At 40.9% G+C, this 15,264-nt stretch overlaps 1 protein-coding gene across 7 annotated transcripts in view; it reads left to right on the forward strand.

Moving 5' to 3' along the window:
- The window catches only part of PDE4D (phosphodiesterase 4D), a gene marked incomplete at both ends in the record, with an annotated part of 482,189 nt that overhangs the window by 434,945 nt on the left and 31,980 nt on the right, over window positions 1-15,264 (forward strand). For all 7 annotated transcript variants that reach the window (XM_079548413.1, XM_079548412.1, XM_079548414.1 and 4 more), the window contains one exon: window positions 512-624. In XM_079548413.1, coding sequence (XP_079404539.1) covers window positions 512-624 — 113 coding nt within the window. The remainder of the gene's footprint in view (window positions 1-511; window positions 625-15,264) is intronic.

Consider the following 15,264-nt stretch of genomic DNA (forward strand, 5'->3'; position numbering starts at 1 on the left):
AGTTGCCCGCTTGGATCAGTCCCACGACATCCCCAGCCCAAGGTGACAGACATCACCGCTGCTCCCCGTCGGCGGCACGGACCTCCTGCAGGGGTCCATCCGCACCGCGCTGCGGGACGACCGAGGCAAGAAGCGTGATTCAGCCCGCTCGAGCTTCTCCGTCCGCGGGCCGTGCCTGGGACCGGGGCCCGGCGCTCCTGCCAGGAGGCGGCGCCGCGGGCGGCCGCGGGGCGAGGCGGAGCCGGACCCGGTTGGGCAGGCGGCCGGCGCGGGCAGCGGAAAGTTTGTGCTCGGTCCCGGCTGCCGCTCGCCGCGCCGGTGGCCGCGGGGTCGGGGAGCCGTGCGGAGCGGAACTAGGGTGTCCGGGCTGCCAGTATGAAGGCGCAGCACTCATGTGCGGGCACCGGGCAGCGCGGCGCGGTCGGCCGCGGCAGGATAGGCGCGTTAGAGCTCGCTGTTAGTCCCATGAAACGCTTAAGGACTCAGTACGCCTTTCCCTGTCTCTTCGCAGAGGAAGCCTACCAAAAGCTGGCCAGCGAGACCCTGGAGGAGCTGGACTGGTGCCTGGACCAACTGGAGACCCTGCAGACAAGGCACTCCGTCAGCGAAATGGCCTCCAACAAGGTAAGAACCACCCGGAGGTCGGTGCCCGTGTCGCCGCCGTGCCCGCGTGGGGCGCGGGGTCCGGCGCTGCCGTGAGCCCAGGCGTGCTGCGAGCAATGCGCTTGCCTGCGGGGAGCCACGCGGGCACCCTGTGCGTTATCAAAACCCAAACCGGTATTTTTGGCTGCCGTGATGATCCTTTCTTCTGATTGTTTCACAATCGTCCCACTGCGAGCTGGAGCACTGGTCTAGGACAGTGCGTGGGAATCAGCATCGCAAAAGGTGGTGGAGGCAGAGAGCGCTTGGTTCCACCGGTGGTACCAACCGGGTTTTGTTTGTAAATAGAAATGCCTAACACGGCATTTCCCTAACGCGGTGTCCTCTGGAGGAACACACTCAGAGCCAATGGCCAACCTAACTACCGTCTGTGCCAGTACGTCTGTTATTTGCCATGACAGATAGCAAGGTCAGGGATGTACTTCTTAGACCAAGTCTTCAGTGGAGCTCACAGTGCCCAGAGAGGGGTGCTGGACGCTGCTGTGCGTGGAACTCTCTTCTCCCGGTCTGCAGTTTTCAACTTCATTCGTACGTATACTTTTCTTTGTGATTTTGATTTATAAACAACATGTAGCTATATTGCTAGCATTTATTTTTGAAGTGAAATTAGTAATCCTGCTGCTTTGCTTCAGAATGTATTTTCACATTTCTTAGCAGATATCACAAGTATTTGGGGAGCAACATGTAAAATGAGAAGGAATGATGTCTTAATTACAGCAAATAAGTGGGTTGTTTCTTACCTCTTCAATGTATGCTCATCATCTGTATTTAAATAGCTATATTTTATAACCATTTTTGTTGCAATGAGGTTTCTTTAAAGTCATGTTTTTGACTCAGCTCATGCTTCTTTTAAAAGCTACTATCCCTTCTGATTGCCCCTACCAAATATCCTCTCCTCTCGTCTGGGTCTGAGCCCGGCTCAGCCTGGGGGTGAGATACGGGCTGTTGGCACTCCAGTGCAGGCTGTCCTGTGATAAAACCAGTTTATTTCTTTGTTGTGTCTTCTGCTTCTCCTGTCTTGAGACACACTTAGTAGCAATTAAATATCCGTTTTAAGAGTTGCCCTGTTCTGTTTTCAGATTTAATTGTCAGTTGAAAGATTCTGGGTATGTGCCGTAAATGTGTCAAGTGAGGAATCTTGGAATTGTTTCAGAACTTCATGAATCCAGTAATACAGTTATCATTGCTCCAAAGGGAATATGGCTATGGCTGGTCCTGGGACCTGTCCTGACTTACTGACAAGTTTGAACACCTGTTGGTGTCCTTTCTATGTCTGTATCACCACTATTTCACCAAGTCCTCACCTGTTTGTTACATCCTTAAGGCAGACGTGTTGTATCTTATGAACAACAATGGCAAGGTAGTTTTGGAGTAAGATAAAACTGACTACAAGTCAATTCTAGAGTTCTCTCAGTTCTCCGATGAGCAAATACAAAGATGCTACATCTATTGCTGTTTTTCTTCTATTTCTTTGAACTAGTTAAAAGTGTTATTTGCCACAGATTACAGGATAAGCAGTCTTTGCACATGCTTATTCAAATGAAAAGGAAAATGTGATTTAGAAAAAGTTTATTGTCCTGTTTCAAAAATAGTATTGTGCAGATGAGGGATTGATACATGTTGAGCTTTGTTGTGGTTAATCTGAGAGTCAGTAAGACTGATGCTGAGCTTTGTAGCAAAACTGGGATTTTGTATTGCAGAAATGTATTGCCCCAGTCTGCTTGGTCTATCAAATATGGATGTACATGTCTAAAGCACTTTCCTACATACTATTTTGCACTGCAGCATGTAGGAAGAGGTTGGTATGTAATATAATGTACTGGCAAGGAATAGCCACCCTCTGGTTTTGGGTGCTATAGTCAATTCTTAAGGTAATTTTTTTCTTTCCCTTTTTTCAGAAGATCTTTCTCCCCTGTATAAAAATCTCTTCGACATCTTTGAGTTGTTTTCTATCATGCTGGTATACTAACACATATTAACCATAATATGAATTTTTCTTTAATAAGTGAGCCTGTGTAACAGTGTAAGAAAACTCAGTGCAGGAGGATTTGAATTTTTGATCGTCTAAAGAATCATTTCCTTCTTGATTATTAAAATAAACCCAGCTTTTATACATTACCTCCTATTTTAATATAACTGCAAACTGCAACATCACTGTAAAACACTTAGGTAGGTGATATTATTTTAGTTTATGAACAAAGCCAAGTGAATAAATCTCAGTTTAGCAGGAATATCCAAGGTTACCCAACTCTCCATATGAAGAGTAAATTGTTAAAATTCATGCAAGAAAATCAGGAAAAAGGTGACTGTGTGTGGGTATATAAGTGTGGTTTCTCATGATGTTTGCCTTTCCATTTATCTGCGTTTCTTTAAGAAATATCTTGCAATATTTATTTACTTGTTTATTTATTTAGCATGTAATGACATTTTCATCATTGTTAACTCGACATATTTACATGAACAGGAGTGGCAGAGGAGCTGAGCTCTGTGCTAGGTAAGAATTTTGCATGTTTTGTCCAACATGCAAAGGCTACCACAGCATGGGGGAAAAAAAACAAACAAAAATAAAACAACAACAACAAACAGAGAAGAAACTCCTGACTGACTGACATCTGTGAACTGTGTCTCTATCATGGTTTTGGGCTTTTTTTTTTTTTTCTGTGATATTTGTTTGAACAGAAATAAATTAATTTGAGGAAACGTCTTGCTAATTGGGGTCACTAAACATAGGACCCCAAGGCATAATCAGATGCCTCTGTGTAACTAACCCGCAACAGTTTCTGTTAACAGTGAGTGACATCTCTGAAAACTGTAGTTTTTATAGGGCTATTAGCTTGCTGATTGTGATTCCTATCTTAAGATACAGGCACCTTTCATTATGCTTCCACAAGCACGTAATCTTTTTAAAATAGTAAGGTTGCAAGGTGATGCTTATTTTATATTTCTTTTTCACCACTACTTTGTTTTCTTCATGATTAATTTCCTTTCTCTGCTAAACAAGATAAAAGCAAAATATCACAGGTGAAAATTTCTCCTATTTCATGAGAGAAGCACTGGGGAGGAATGGGAGAAGAACTGTCTTTTTCCAGCATATGGGTCTTCAAACCTGAGATGAAGTCCATGATTTTGGGTTTGGACTTGCAGCTGCTACTGTGGCAGACAACAAGTTAATGTGACAGCCAATACAAAGATGCAGCAACAACTTTCTGTAGGACAGCACCAATTGTAAATCAGTCAAACATGAAAGTAGTACTTAGAATGAAACTGATATGCAAAAATATATTTTAACTTCTGTAATCACAACTTTTACAAGCACCACTAGTGTGTTGCTCTACGCTACCTGAGCTTAGACATGGAAAAGTTTCAGTTTGTGTAAAGTCTTCTACTGGAATTTTAAGTTTGTTGTAGTTAACTGCTTTTTTTGCAGGATTTACTGGCAACTGTTCATGAACAGGAGCGTAAAAAAGGTCCATGGAAGTTAATACAAGGATTGTCTCAGAGGTTTCTTTCCAACTATATAAGCATACATAAAGGATCTTTCTTGAGGAATCTTTTGTAGGTATTAATGCTGAGAAGAGTGAGTTTTCAGTTAGTTTGACCATGATGACTATGAAAATAGTTTTTAAAACAGAAGCTGTTTTGCATTGCTCAGTGTGTGCACCAGGATGTGAAAATGTTCCTGGATTAAAGCAGAAGTCTATTTACAAACAGTTCCCAGTGCTAGCTACTAGTCCAAATCCTCCTGAGGTTTTTGAGTGAAGATGCCCAGAGCATCAATGTTACCTACCATCTACCTTCGAAGGATCACAGTAAGTGTAATACTGACTGCAGGTATTAGTGGGTATATGTATGTTTATGGTCCTATACTTGCTGCTTGTTACTTATGCTCAGACAGAAATTGTACTGGTTTTTTATTTAAAAAAAAAAAAACAACCCAGTTTCCAAGATGTAAACATTTAGTGCAAATGAAAGCTATTCATGAAGGAAACAGGCGACTTGAGATCTACAAGTTCCTGTTTATTTTTTTTTTCACATTCTCTCCTGATGTCCCCTACCGAGTAGAACTGTTTTATAATCACATTTTCCTGCTGCTAAAAAGAATTTTTCCTTTCCTCCTCTACAGCGTTGAAAGGTTCACACAGGCAACAGGGAGCCAGCTAACGTAATATCCAGGGGAAGAGGGAAGCTAAACTAATTACTTACTTGAAATAATGGGCTTTGTATAAATTCCCTAACATGGTTCTAACAGAAGTTTTGTTTTACCACTGATGGGTGTCCCAGTGGCAGGAAAGAGCTCCTGCTGCCTGCATCCCTGCTTTATTTTTGTTTTATTTTGTGGAAAAGCTTGGATGACACGGTGGTCAGTAAGTAACTCTACAGGAGCCTGAATGGGCTGAGTGTAGAACAGATGAAAGTGGCTGATATAGCTTGATCGTTTATTAACAGGTTAGTTGTCAGTATTGTCTTTGTTTTGAATTGTCAGCACCATCTTTGGTGACAGATTTTCCTCCCATTTATAAGCTTGTTTTCAGAAATTTCATTCATAAGAGCATTATTGTCTTGTGATTTTTCCAAATGTTAAAGCTCAGCCAAAGAAAAATTGTATCCTCTTCTGTCCTAGCCACACATTAGAATGACCTGTTTCCAATTAAGGGAAAGGATAATGCTGTCATATCCATTTAAAAGGATTTAAACACCAGTCATTCTCTTGTGTTTCAGCTATGGATCATGAAAAGTGCATGCTGGAAATGAATAGAAAAGAACTTTATTGTTATCACAACCAAATTGTTGCAAAGTAGACAGGACCTCTGCTTTGCTTTTCAGATATAAAGAGCATGGATAACCAGGTGAAAACTTGATGGAGCTTATCCTGTGACAGTCCTGTTATATAACGTCTGGCAGTGCCATCGCACTTGGCTTGTTGACGTGCTAGTTTAATTGGCTCTTGACGTTCCCAGATCTTTCTAGGAAAATCCAAGGACTTGGTTAGCACTTTAACTGCTGCTTCTGATGAAGATTACAATTAAGCTGGGGGCAGCTGTTTGTGAGTAAAAGCTTGTTTCAATGCAGCATCAGGAAAAATGTCATTCATCAAGGATTTTCATTTGCACAGTGAGAAGTAAAGGGATCCTGATGAAGTGGTGAGATGGGGAGATGGAGTTTGAATTGATGCATATTTATGCGCAACTTTTCTTATACTTCATAGTAAGAAAAAAGGAAAAGAGGACTGTGGAGGTGAGGAAGGACTTCCTTCTCAGCTGCACTCCTCTGTTTTCATGGTCTGAAGCCAGAACTCATGAATTCAAAGACTTCTGGGCTGGACTGTTGATCCTTGTGCGCAACCTTAGTTGCTGCCAAGTCAGACTGCTCATGCTTTTGGAGAACAGAAAACTTGCCCTTGGGTAACCGCAGTGACGTATGAGGTATATATTTATGTACTTATATATTTATATAATAGGGAGACAGCACTTTGTACTGTGCAAGGTTGTGCCACAGGGAGATAATGGCTGAAGCTTGCTCTCCACCAGACGGGTCGCACCTCCTTATCTCTTACCAGCATGTCCATCCTCCTGGAAACAAGGGGACAGGGTAGTGAGGTCAATTTGGCTGTGGTCAAATTTCATCTGTACCAGCATGTGGTGTCTGTCAGGATGGTGTCAAATGAGGAGAAACCAAATGAAGAAAGACCAGATCATGTGAAGCCAGAAGCAGGGTTTTTGGGGCTGTAGGTCTCTTGGAGACACCTGCCTCATTGGAGTTGTAGATCTCTTTGTGAAAAGGACAGAAATGAGTGTGGTGGGCCAGGCTAAACATCTGGGTTTGGAGCAGGCCCTTCTCTTTGTGCAGGATTTGCACATGCTCAGTGCTGAGAAGCAGGTAGCTGTGATTCGGAAACCTAGGAGCCAAGATTTGACCTGTAATATTAAATAAAACATAGTGGCATTTTAAGACATTAAAACAAATCAGAAACCCATCACACAGATTCATTCTTTACTTTAAATTTTAGAAAAAAATGTAATTGATTTCTGCATGTCATATTCCCAGTTATGTAAGATGAACAGTGCATGTTTGAGACTTGCTGTGATGTAATACTTTTAAGCTTTTTAGCTTCTTCCAGGATAATTGCATAGCTTTTCATTCACCAATAACTGGATAATTTTTTCCATAAATATAAGCAAATGGCCCAAACTATCTCACAAACAGCCTATTTTTGTAGCCCCTTTAATAATAGGAAATGTCACAGCATGAGAGACTCTTTCCTTGTAGTGTAATGGCACAGAATAATGTAGACAAAATCATATGAATAGCTGGGACTACATCCGAGGAGAGAGAGAGAGAGAGAGAGAGAGAGAGAGAGAGAGAAAAAAAAAAAAAAAACCAACTTTGATTTCAACCACCATAATAGAGAATTTGGAAACTATGAAGTATTTGCCAGCCATTTAATTATCTGAAGTTAAATCGTAGACATTAATGTGTCTTTTTATTGCATTTACGTAAAATGCTGTATGTTTCAAAGGTGTTAGTTGGAGAAAACAACACAAACATGAGTACTTTGTAACTCCTTGCTTAACAATGGAGTTGGTGGCTACTGGCAGGCATAAATATTTAGCTGCTTGTGGCTCATGACTTGTGTTTAGAGCCAGGAATTCCTATTTGTAGAGTGTGTTGCTGTAATCAAGGTTAGATGGTGAGATATGAAGCACTTCAGAGAGATGTGGGCATTCATTTTCTTAAATTTTGTGTTTTCAGTCATAAGCAGCTTCTGCTGTTGTCTGAAGTTATGGTACAATGAATGTGGTGAATCATAAAGAAACTGCCCTAAGAAACCATTCTGTTTCTCAGTTACGTTAGCAAGGGGCTTGGTTTGCATCATCTACCAAAACTTTCCACATTTAGGAGACCTACCATAAAATAAAGCACGTTACGGATGAGTATGTCCTTCAGTATGGTGAGCATTCCTACAACAGAAGTTGATCTCAGTTCTAGATGCTTGCAGCCAGTCCTTTGCATAGCTGAAAAACCAAACACAAGCAAGGAAAGGCATCGTGGAAAGCAATGTTAGTCATCCTACCTTGAGCAGTACCACAGGCAGCAGCTGTCTGCTGAGCTGTGCATCTCCTCTGAGCTGCCCAGCTGCTGCAGCTGCACAGCTGCTTCTGGCTGCTGGCAGAGCCCAGCTGTGATGGCACATCTGACTCTCTAGCCCTAACACTGCTGCACAAGTATTGCCTGTTGCTGGCTTCGCTTTGCAGGTGCTGAAGTGGAGCTACATTGTCAGTAGTATCTGCCATAAATCACAAAACAGAGCAGTGAGACAAACTGGTGCGCAGCGCCTGTTTACAAGATTATCTACAAATAAAACTTAAACAGCCTGCTTCTTCTATTAATTAAGTCGTAAGCCACTCACAACATGATCAGCTAATGAAATTGAGTTGACTGAATGCTTCTATCGGATTCCTCAGCATAGAAAGAATTTAACTAAAATGTGCTCTCATAATTACCTAGGGAAAGGCTATTAGCTTATTGGTGCATTTTTGTTATTGGCTTCAGCTGGGGAGGAAAATCAAAAGGACAGAAGGAGGTTAAACTGGAAGCAGACCTTCTGGTTAAATTTGTTTGATTTGTTTCTTATTACATTACATTATATAGCTAAGAAATACCAAACTTGCAATTAATATACAAATGTAGATTTGCATAGCAATAGCCCATCTCTCCCAGTTCAAGATAGTTTCCAACTTCTACAGAAAGCGTGGAAGTAGCTTATATATATGCTCAAAAAAAAGCCCAGAATATATGATACTGGGTGATTAAGATGTGTTTGTGGTTGCCAAAGTCAGTGTCTGAAAACATCTTTCAAAGCTGCTTGCTCCCACTTTTACGTGCTCATGTGTGCTGTCCAGATAGCGTCCATATGGCACAGCTCAGCAGCAGGACTTCACCGAACAGACATCCACATGCAAGTTTGTTTTCCAGCTAGAAAGATCACTCGTTCATGGGCTTTCAGAACATCAGAATGCAATCCACACTCATCAACACTTGATGTTGGCAAAATGTTAATGAGGCAGTAATTATTTTAATGCGTACTAGTCTAGGCTGGTTTTTAAGCTCCTCCATCCTTCTCCTACACTAATTTAGTCAGTGTTAATGGTAGCTTTTGCCTGCTTGCATTCATGAACACCATACATTAACCAGAAACACTACTTTTCTTTACCACAAATTTGTCGTTTTGAAGAAATTTACAAATTTTTCAAATTCATATAAAGGTACCAAAACAAAACTGGAGTTCACTTGCTCTGGAATAGATAGATTACAGGAAATATATAGTGAGCTGCAACTTCGTAGCCATTAGTATGTATCAGTAATATTCCTCTGATCCATTAGGCCAAGTCTGTTTTTTGATGAATATAGAGATATATATTTTTCAATTGCATTAGTTCATATGATTTAAAGTACCTGTTCAAGTAAGGATTAATGTATTTAAACTAGGCTGTCTGATGATGTTGCTTCCAAAGTTGACTGTTCAGCTTTTAATGCAATAATATTAACCAGAATCAGAGACAACCTCATGCTGCCAACTGAAATAGTAATGTTGTTTTCCTAAACTGATTTTGGCAATTTAGTGTGAACAGTTGTACAAGAGATGTCTTTTCTAGTAGCCAAGAGCAAAATGACTAGCTATTGATATTTTAATTACCAGAAATCAAATTTAAAGAGGACCACTAGCCTTCTCTTGAAGTGATAAGGTGGGATTTTATCATGAAATGCCCTTATCTTGTTGTATACTGGTACTACTCAATAGATTAAGGAAGACAGTGCTGCACTAATTTGTTCTGAAAAAGTTATTTTAATGGCAAGAGACAGAAATTAAGGTGCCAAATATTCTATTTTTTTTTTCTCAAGGTATTAGTGTATAGAATGCTCTATAAAATGTAAACTTAAAGGTAGCTCACCCTGAACAATTTCTTTTATGTAGAAACAATAGTTTTCACAATCCATCAGTCACCCACTGGAGCTTCAAAGGGTGATCTCAATAAAGAGTAATTTGCTAAGTGAGGATATGATTCAGGTGTACTTGATGACCCAAGGAAGTAGTTGTTAGCTTTCAGAGCTGATTTCAACAAAGAATGGGCAAACACCTAAATTGACATTTGGCTGTGCTCTTCAGTGGTGTTTCTGCAAAGTCATCAGTGAGACTACAGAAAAGTAGTGGAACTCCAATAGTAAAGAATGGCAGAGGAAAGCATAGGAGGGTTTAGCAAAGATCTAAAAAACTAGCAAGATAGTGGTGTTTCATCAGAAGAGTAAGAAAGAGCTTTAAGAACAGAAGCAACTAGGAAGTAGACTGCCAAAGAAGCATTACATATCTTTATGACTTACATAACTTTAGGAATGTTTTATTGAAAAATAAGCATGAAAGACTAAAAAAAATAGACTTTTTTTTTTTTTTTTTTCATGCATAGAATCATAGAATCCTTAGAGCTGGAAACAATCTTTAAATGTCATCTAGTCCAACTTCCCTGCAATGATCAGGGACACGCACAGAAGATCAGGTTGCCAGGGCATGATTCAGCCTCATCTTGAAAGTCTCCAGGTATGGGGGGGCATCCACTGTATCTCTGGGCAACCTCTCCCAGTGCCTCACCACCCTCACTGTATAAGACTTCTTCCTTATATCTAACTTAAATCTATCCTCTTTGAGCTTGAAACCATTTCCCCTTCTTCTTTCACAGCAGTCCCTGCTAAAGAGTCCATCCCCTTCTCCCCTCTAGATACTGAAAGTTCTCTACCAGCTCACCTCTGAGTCTTCTCTCCTCCAAGGTGAAAAGACTCAGCTCTTTCAGTCTGTACTGGCAGGAGAGGTGTTCCATCTTTTGGATCATTTTTCTGGCCCTCCTCTGGACATGCTCTAATAGGTGTGTATCTTTCTTGTACTGAGGACATCTGGACACAGTGCTTCAAGTGAGACTTCACAAGCACAGAGCAGAGGAGCAGGATCACCTCTCTTCAGCAGCTGACCATGCTTCTTTTGATGCAGCCCCAGATATGGTTGGCTTTCTGGGCTGTGAGGGGACATGGCTGGCTCATGTCCTGCTTCCCATCCATCAGCAGTCCCAGGTCTTTTTGACAAGGCTGTGATCAATCCTTTCCTTTCTCAGCTTGTACTGGTAATGGATGTTGCTTCGACCCAGGTGCAAACCTTGCACTTGGATTTGTTGAACCTTACAAGGTTCACCTGGGCCCACTGTTCAAGCCTGTCTAGGTCCCTCTGGATGGCATCCTGTCCCTCTAGCGTGTAAACCACACTCCACAGCTTGGAGTCATCAGCAAATTTGCTCAGGGTGCGCTTGACCCCACTGTTGATATAATTGATGAAGATATTGAAGATTTTAAACCATGCTTCCCTGTGCTATGTCTAGTTTTCCAATTCCTCAAAGGATGGGGACTCCACAACTTTCATTGCTTAACCACTGTGTCTGTGAAAAAATTCTTCCGAATGTTCAATCTAATCTGTTTCTGATGCAACTGGAGGTTGTTTCCTTGTGTTTTGCCACTTCTCTCCTGAGAAAAGAGAGCAGCACCCATCCTGGTACAACCTCCTTTCTGGCAGTTGTGGAGAGCAGTGAGGTCTCTTTCAGCCTCCTCCTCTTCCAATGGAACAGGCCCAGTTCTCTGCACTCTTGTAGCTGAAATGATTGACAACAAGCTATAAAATGCTAGGTTTACACTTGAAAGGTAACAAGGAACATATTTTTTGCTCTGGCCTTGTTATGGGAATTAAATTGCTTGTCTCTTTGACACTAGTGAGCAGCATCTGGGAACTGTGAGAGACAGGCACATGGTTGAGATCGTTCAGAATGCCTTATTTGTTTTGCTTCCTGAACATGTGTTTCCCTCGGATTCTCCCTTCTCAGCCTTAGCTGAGCCACATTCATTCTTTGCCGCTGCTGGCAACTGGAGCCAAAGGGACTCCAGCCCAGCCCAGCTCGTTATACTTCAGGCTGATTAACGTTCCTTGAGGCAGCCTGCATGGCAACGAGCATACTCAGATGCCTCAGCACCTCTGTCCCCTGCTGCATGCTGCTGGCAGCTGCCCTGGGCACCATAATAGGAAGCTCTTAGGCCTGTCATAAGCAAAAAGGGCTGGGGGGGAAAAAGAAATGCAAGTCTGATGCATGTTGTGGCCATGGCAACAGGCAGTGATGAGGCTGCCATTTTGGAGTGCATGCAGGCTGGTGTGGCTCAACAGAAAGTGTCTTGCTGGATTTACAGAGCTGTTCTGTGTGTGCATGTCAGAGATTTTATGAAACACTACTGGCAGAAACACAGCTTGCAAAAAAAAATCAGAAATTAAGTATGTAAGCATGTCTTTAAATTATTTTTCACTCTAACTGAAAACCTCAGCTGGAAATTTTTTGTGCATATTTACTTCTAAGGAGTGACAATGCGATGAATTGTTTGACAAATCATAGTGTATCTTTGAGGATGCACAAACATTAAACCCCAGAGCTCATATTTCTCAGTAAAAATGACTATGTTTTTCTTGTGCTGTGAAGCATGACCAAAGTTTTGTATGTTTGAATGCTGGACACAGGTAAGACTGCACTTGATAATTTGGTAATTAATTCCTTTTTCTATCTCCCTAATGTTATTAAAGCAAATGTGTACATTTGCTTACTGGGGGCGATTTACTGCAGGGTTGGTGTATTTTGCTTGTTTTTTTTTTTTTTTTTTTTTTTTTTCTCTCCTCTCTCTCTAGGCTTTAGAGGCTTTATTTTTTATGTTAGATGAGTTCTTAAAAAGAGCCCATTGCTATGAAGGTGATGAAGGTGGCTGATGCCTACATAGTGTTTAGGATTTCTTGGATAACCTTCAGTACATCCCTGTGTATAGAGCTTAATGCATGACTGTTTGTTTGTTTAATAGAATGGTTAAATTCTGCTGGTGGATAATGGCTAAGTTCTGCTAAAAGAAAAAGCACACTGGAGAACTTCTGTAGCAACAAATCATCTGGATTTAAAAACTTAAGTGTTGCTTTTTCTTTTGTTGTCAGAGATGTACATCTGTAGTCTGATCTTTCTTTCACAGTTTTAGCCATGTGAAAAATAGGTTGGTTACAGCCATGTTAAAAAAATAAAACAGTGCTGTTAGGATAAAGTAGAACTGCAAAAAAGAAAAAATCATCCTGTCCCTGTGTTGTTGGGGTTCTTCTTTCCTCTCCAGATAGCTATTATTCCTATACTGATGTATCTCTTAGATGGTTTAGAAGTGGCATAAATAAAACAAAGCTGATGTACATCGGGTTTTTGCTTTTGTTTTGTTCTTTCAATTATTATCAGAGCTTGAACAATTTCCTGGTGATAGGAAACTAAAGCTGGCTGACAGACGTAAGTAGGGGATCAGAGGATAGATTTGGGTCTTAAATCTTTCTTCCTCTCCGTCATTTAGTGAGTGTCTAAGAATGAAACTATACCTTAATTGCTGTTAGAAGGAGGGGTGATGGGGTTTTCTCTCTGTGCTCTTTTCTTGTTCCTTTCTCAGAGCCTTGACTGCTGTGCATTAACACTGTACAAACCTATCTGCTCCCCAGTCTGCCTTGCTGCCCGCATTCTGCTCAGTGATGTGCTCACCCTTGGAGATGCACGAAGCATGACTGGGAGCACTGCAGTGTGTCACGAAGTGCAGGCACTGGTGTAGTGGTGTGAGATCTATTGTGACCCCTCCCTTCTTGTGAGTGGAGGACTTTGTGCTGTTTTGATGGCTCACAAAGCTGAGAGATGTGCATCCTTTTGTTCTTGGAAAACTTTCCAAGCAAGAATAGGCGTTTGTGTTTAGACTGTTACTTTACATGAGTGAAGATGAAGACAACAGTAAGCTGAACAGCAAGCAAGGCAAATATTTGTTTCTAGTCAGCAGAAGCATGTATTATGCTTATGGTAAACTGTACAATACTGGGAGTAAGCATTACCTAATGTGTGCTAAGAAAACAGTCATAAAAACCAGAAACATTTTTTGTTCTTTAAAGCTAAGAACATGTTTTTTACAGTTACTATATAGAGTTAAGCAGTAATTAATAGAAGAACTATGTCAATCTTGTGAAGTGAGTTTAAAAATTAATCTTTGTATCAGCTGAGGTTATCAAATGCTGCATCCTAACTCATTTTTGTAGAATTTCGATCAGATGAGAAACCAGCTCTCTAGTCGGCTATGTAATTGTATAGAGAGGAACTTTCCTGGCTTTGCTTTCTGGTTTAGTGCCTGAGTGAAAGCATGGGAGGCTGGAAGGTGGCACCAGTGTTGCCTTCCAGGCCCTGGGGCATCTGAACTAGTCATTTGGATTCAGCTAGAACTTGATCTAATGTCTGCTGGAGCTAGTGAGCGTCTCCAAATCAGCTCTGCTAGGCTTTGGGTTCTGCCCATAGCCAGTTTTATTAAGCATTGTTATCTCTTTATCAAGAGCTGGTAGAATCAACTGTTGAGCAGGAGCTCTGAAGAACTGGAAACAATTTCATTTGTTTCATAGTTTTGTCATTTCTGTGCTTTATACTGCAAAACTGCGTGAGTGCACAAGTGTGAGCCTCTTCTCTAAACACGTAAATCAGGTATCCCTAGTGTTTCATGTATACTAACTGAGGCTACTCCAAACACTATACTTTAAAAAGCCACATTTTCACAGCTTATTCTTATTGAAAAAAAATAAAAATCAAGTAAAAAAATGAAGAAGATGCCAGATTTGTTTAAAGCATATTAGTTTTCTGTGATATTAACATGTTTTTTTTTTTTCAAACAAGGAGTTCACAAGTGACCTAAATTATAAAAGGAAAGCAAATTAAGTAATTAACAATATGATACCTGCTTTTATACATATATAAATATATATATATATATATGTTTAAGCCATGAATAAAAGCAGTGTTAACAGAAGATTATTACAGTTTGGCCACATAGTGTATACTGGAAATTGTTAGATAATAGCTGCCTTTGAGTGTTCTCAAAGGAAATATTGATTTAGCTATAAAATTATTTCCTTGTAAATACTGATTTATTGGCACTCTGTTGAGCCAGGACTGCTCAGGAACAACCTACTGTAATTTTACAGGGGGTTGAATACATTGATGAGGGTGAAGTAAACCTTGTTTTCTGTTTATGTACTGCATACTACTTAGGTAGCTTTGAAAGTAATGCCTCCTATTTATTTCCACAGGAACTACAATAGTTACAAAGAACATAATAATACTATTAGATAGAGCAAATTCTCAGCTGCAGAAAATTAGTTGTGCAACTACTGGAAAGCCAGAGAAGGAGTTTCTATAAGGGCATGTAGTGATAGGATAGAGGAGATGGCTTTAAACTGGAAGAGGGTAGATTTAGACTAGATATTAGGAAGAAATTCTTTGCTGTGATGGTGGTGAGATACTGAAACAGGTTGCCCAGCAAAGTTGTCCCCTCCCTGGATTTGTTCAAGGCCAGGCTGGAGGGGACTTTGAGCAACTTTGGTCTAGAGGGAGGTGTCCCTGCCTGTAGCAGGAGTTGGAATTACAGGATCTTGATGGTCCCTTCCAGACCAAACCATTCTATGATTCTATGATTTTTGACCCTGCCATG

The sequence above is a fragment of the Tetrao urogallus genome (assembly GCF_951394365.1).
Source record: "Tetrao urogallus genome assembly, chromosome: Z".
Taxonomy (NCBI): Eukaryota; Metazoa; Chordata; class Aves; order Galliformes; family Phasianidae; genus Tetrao; species Tetrao urogallus.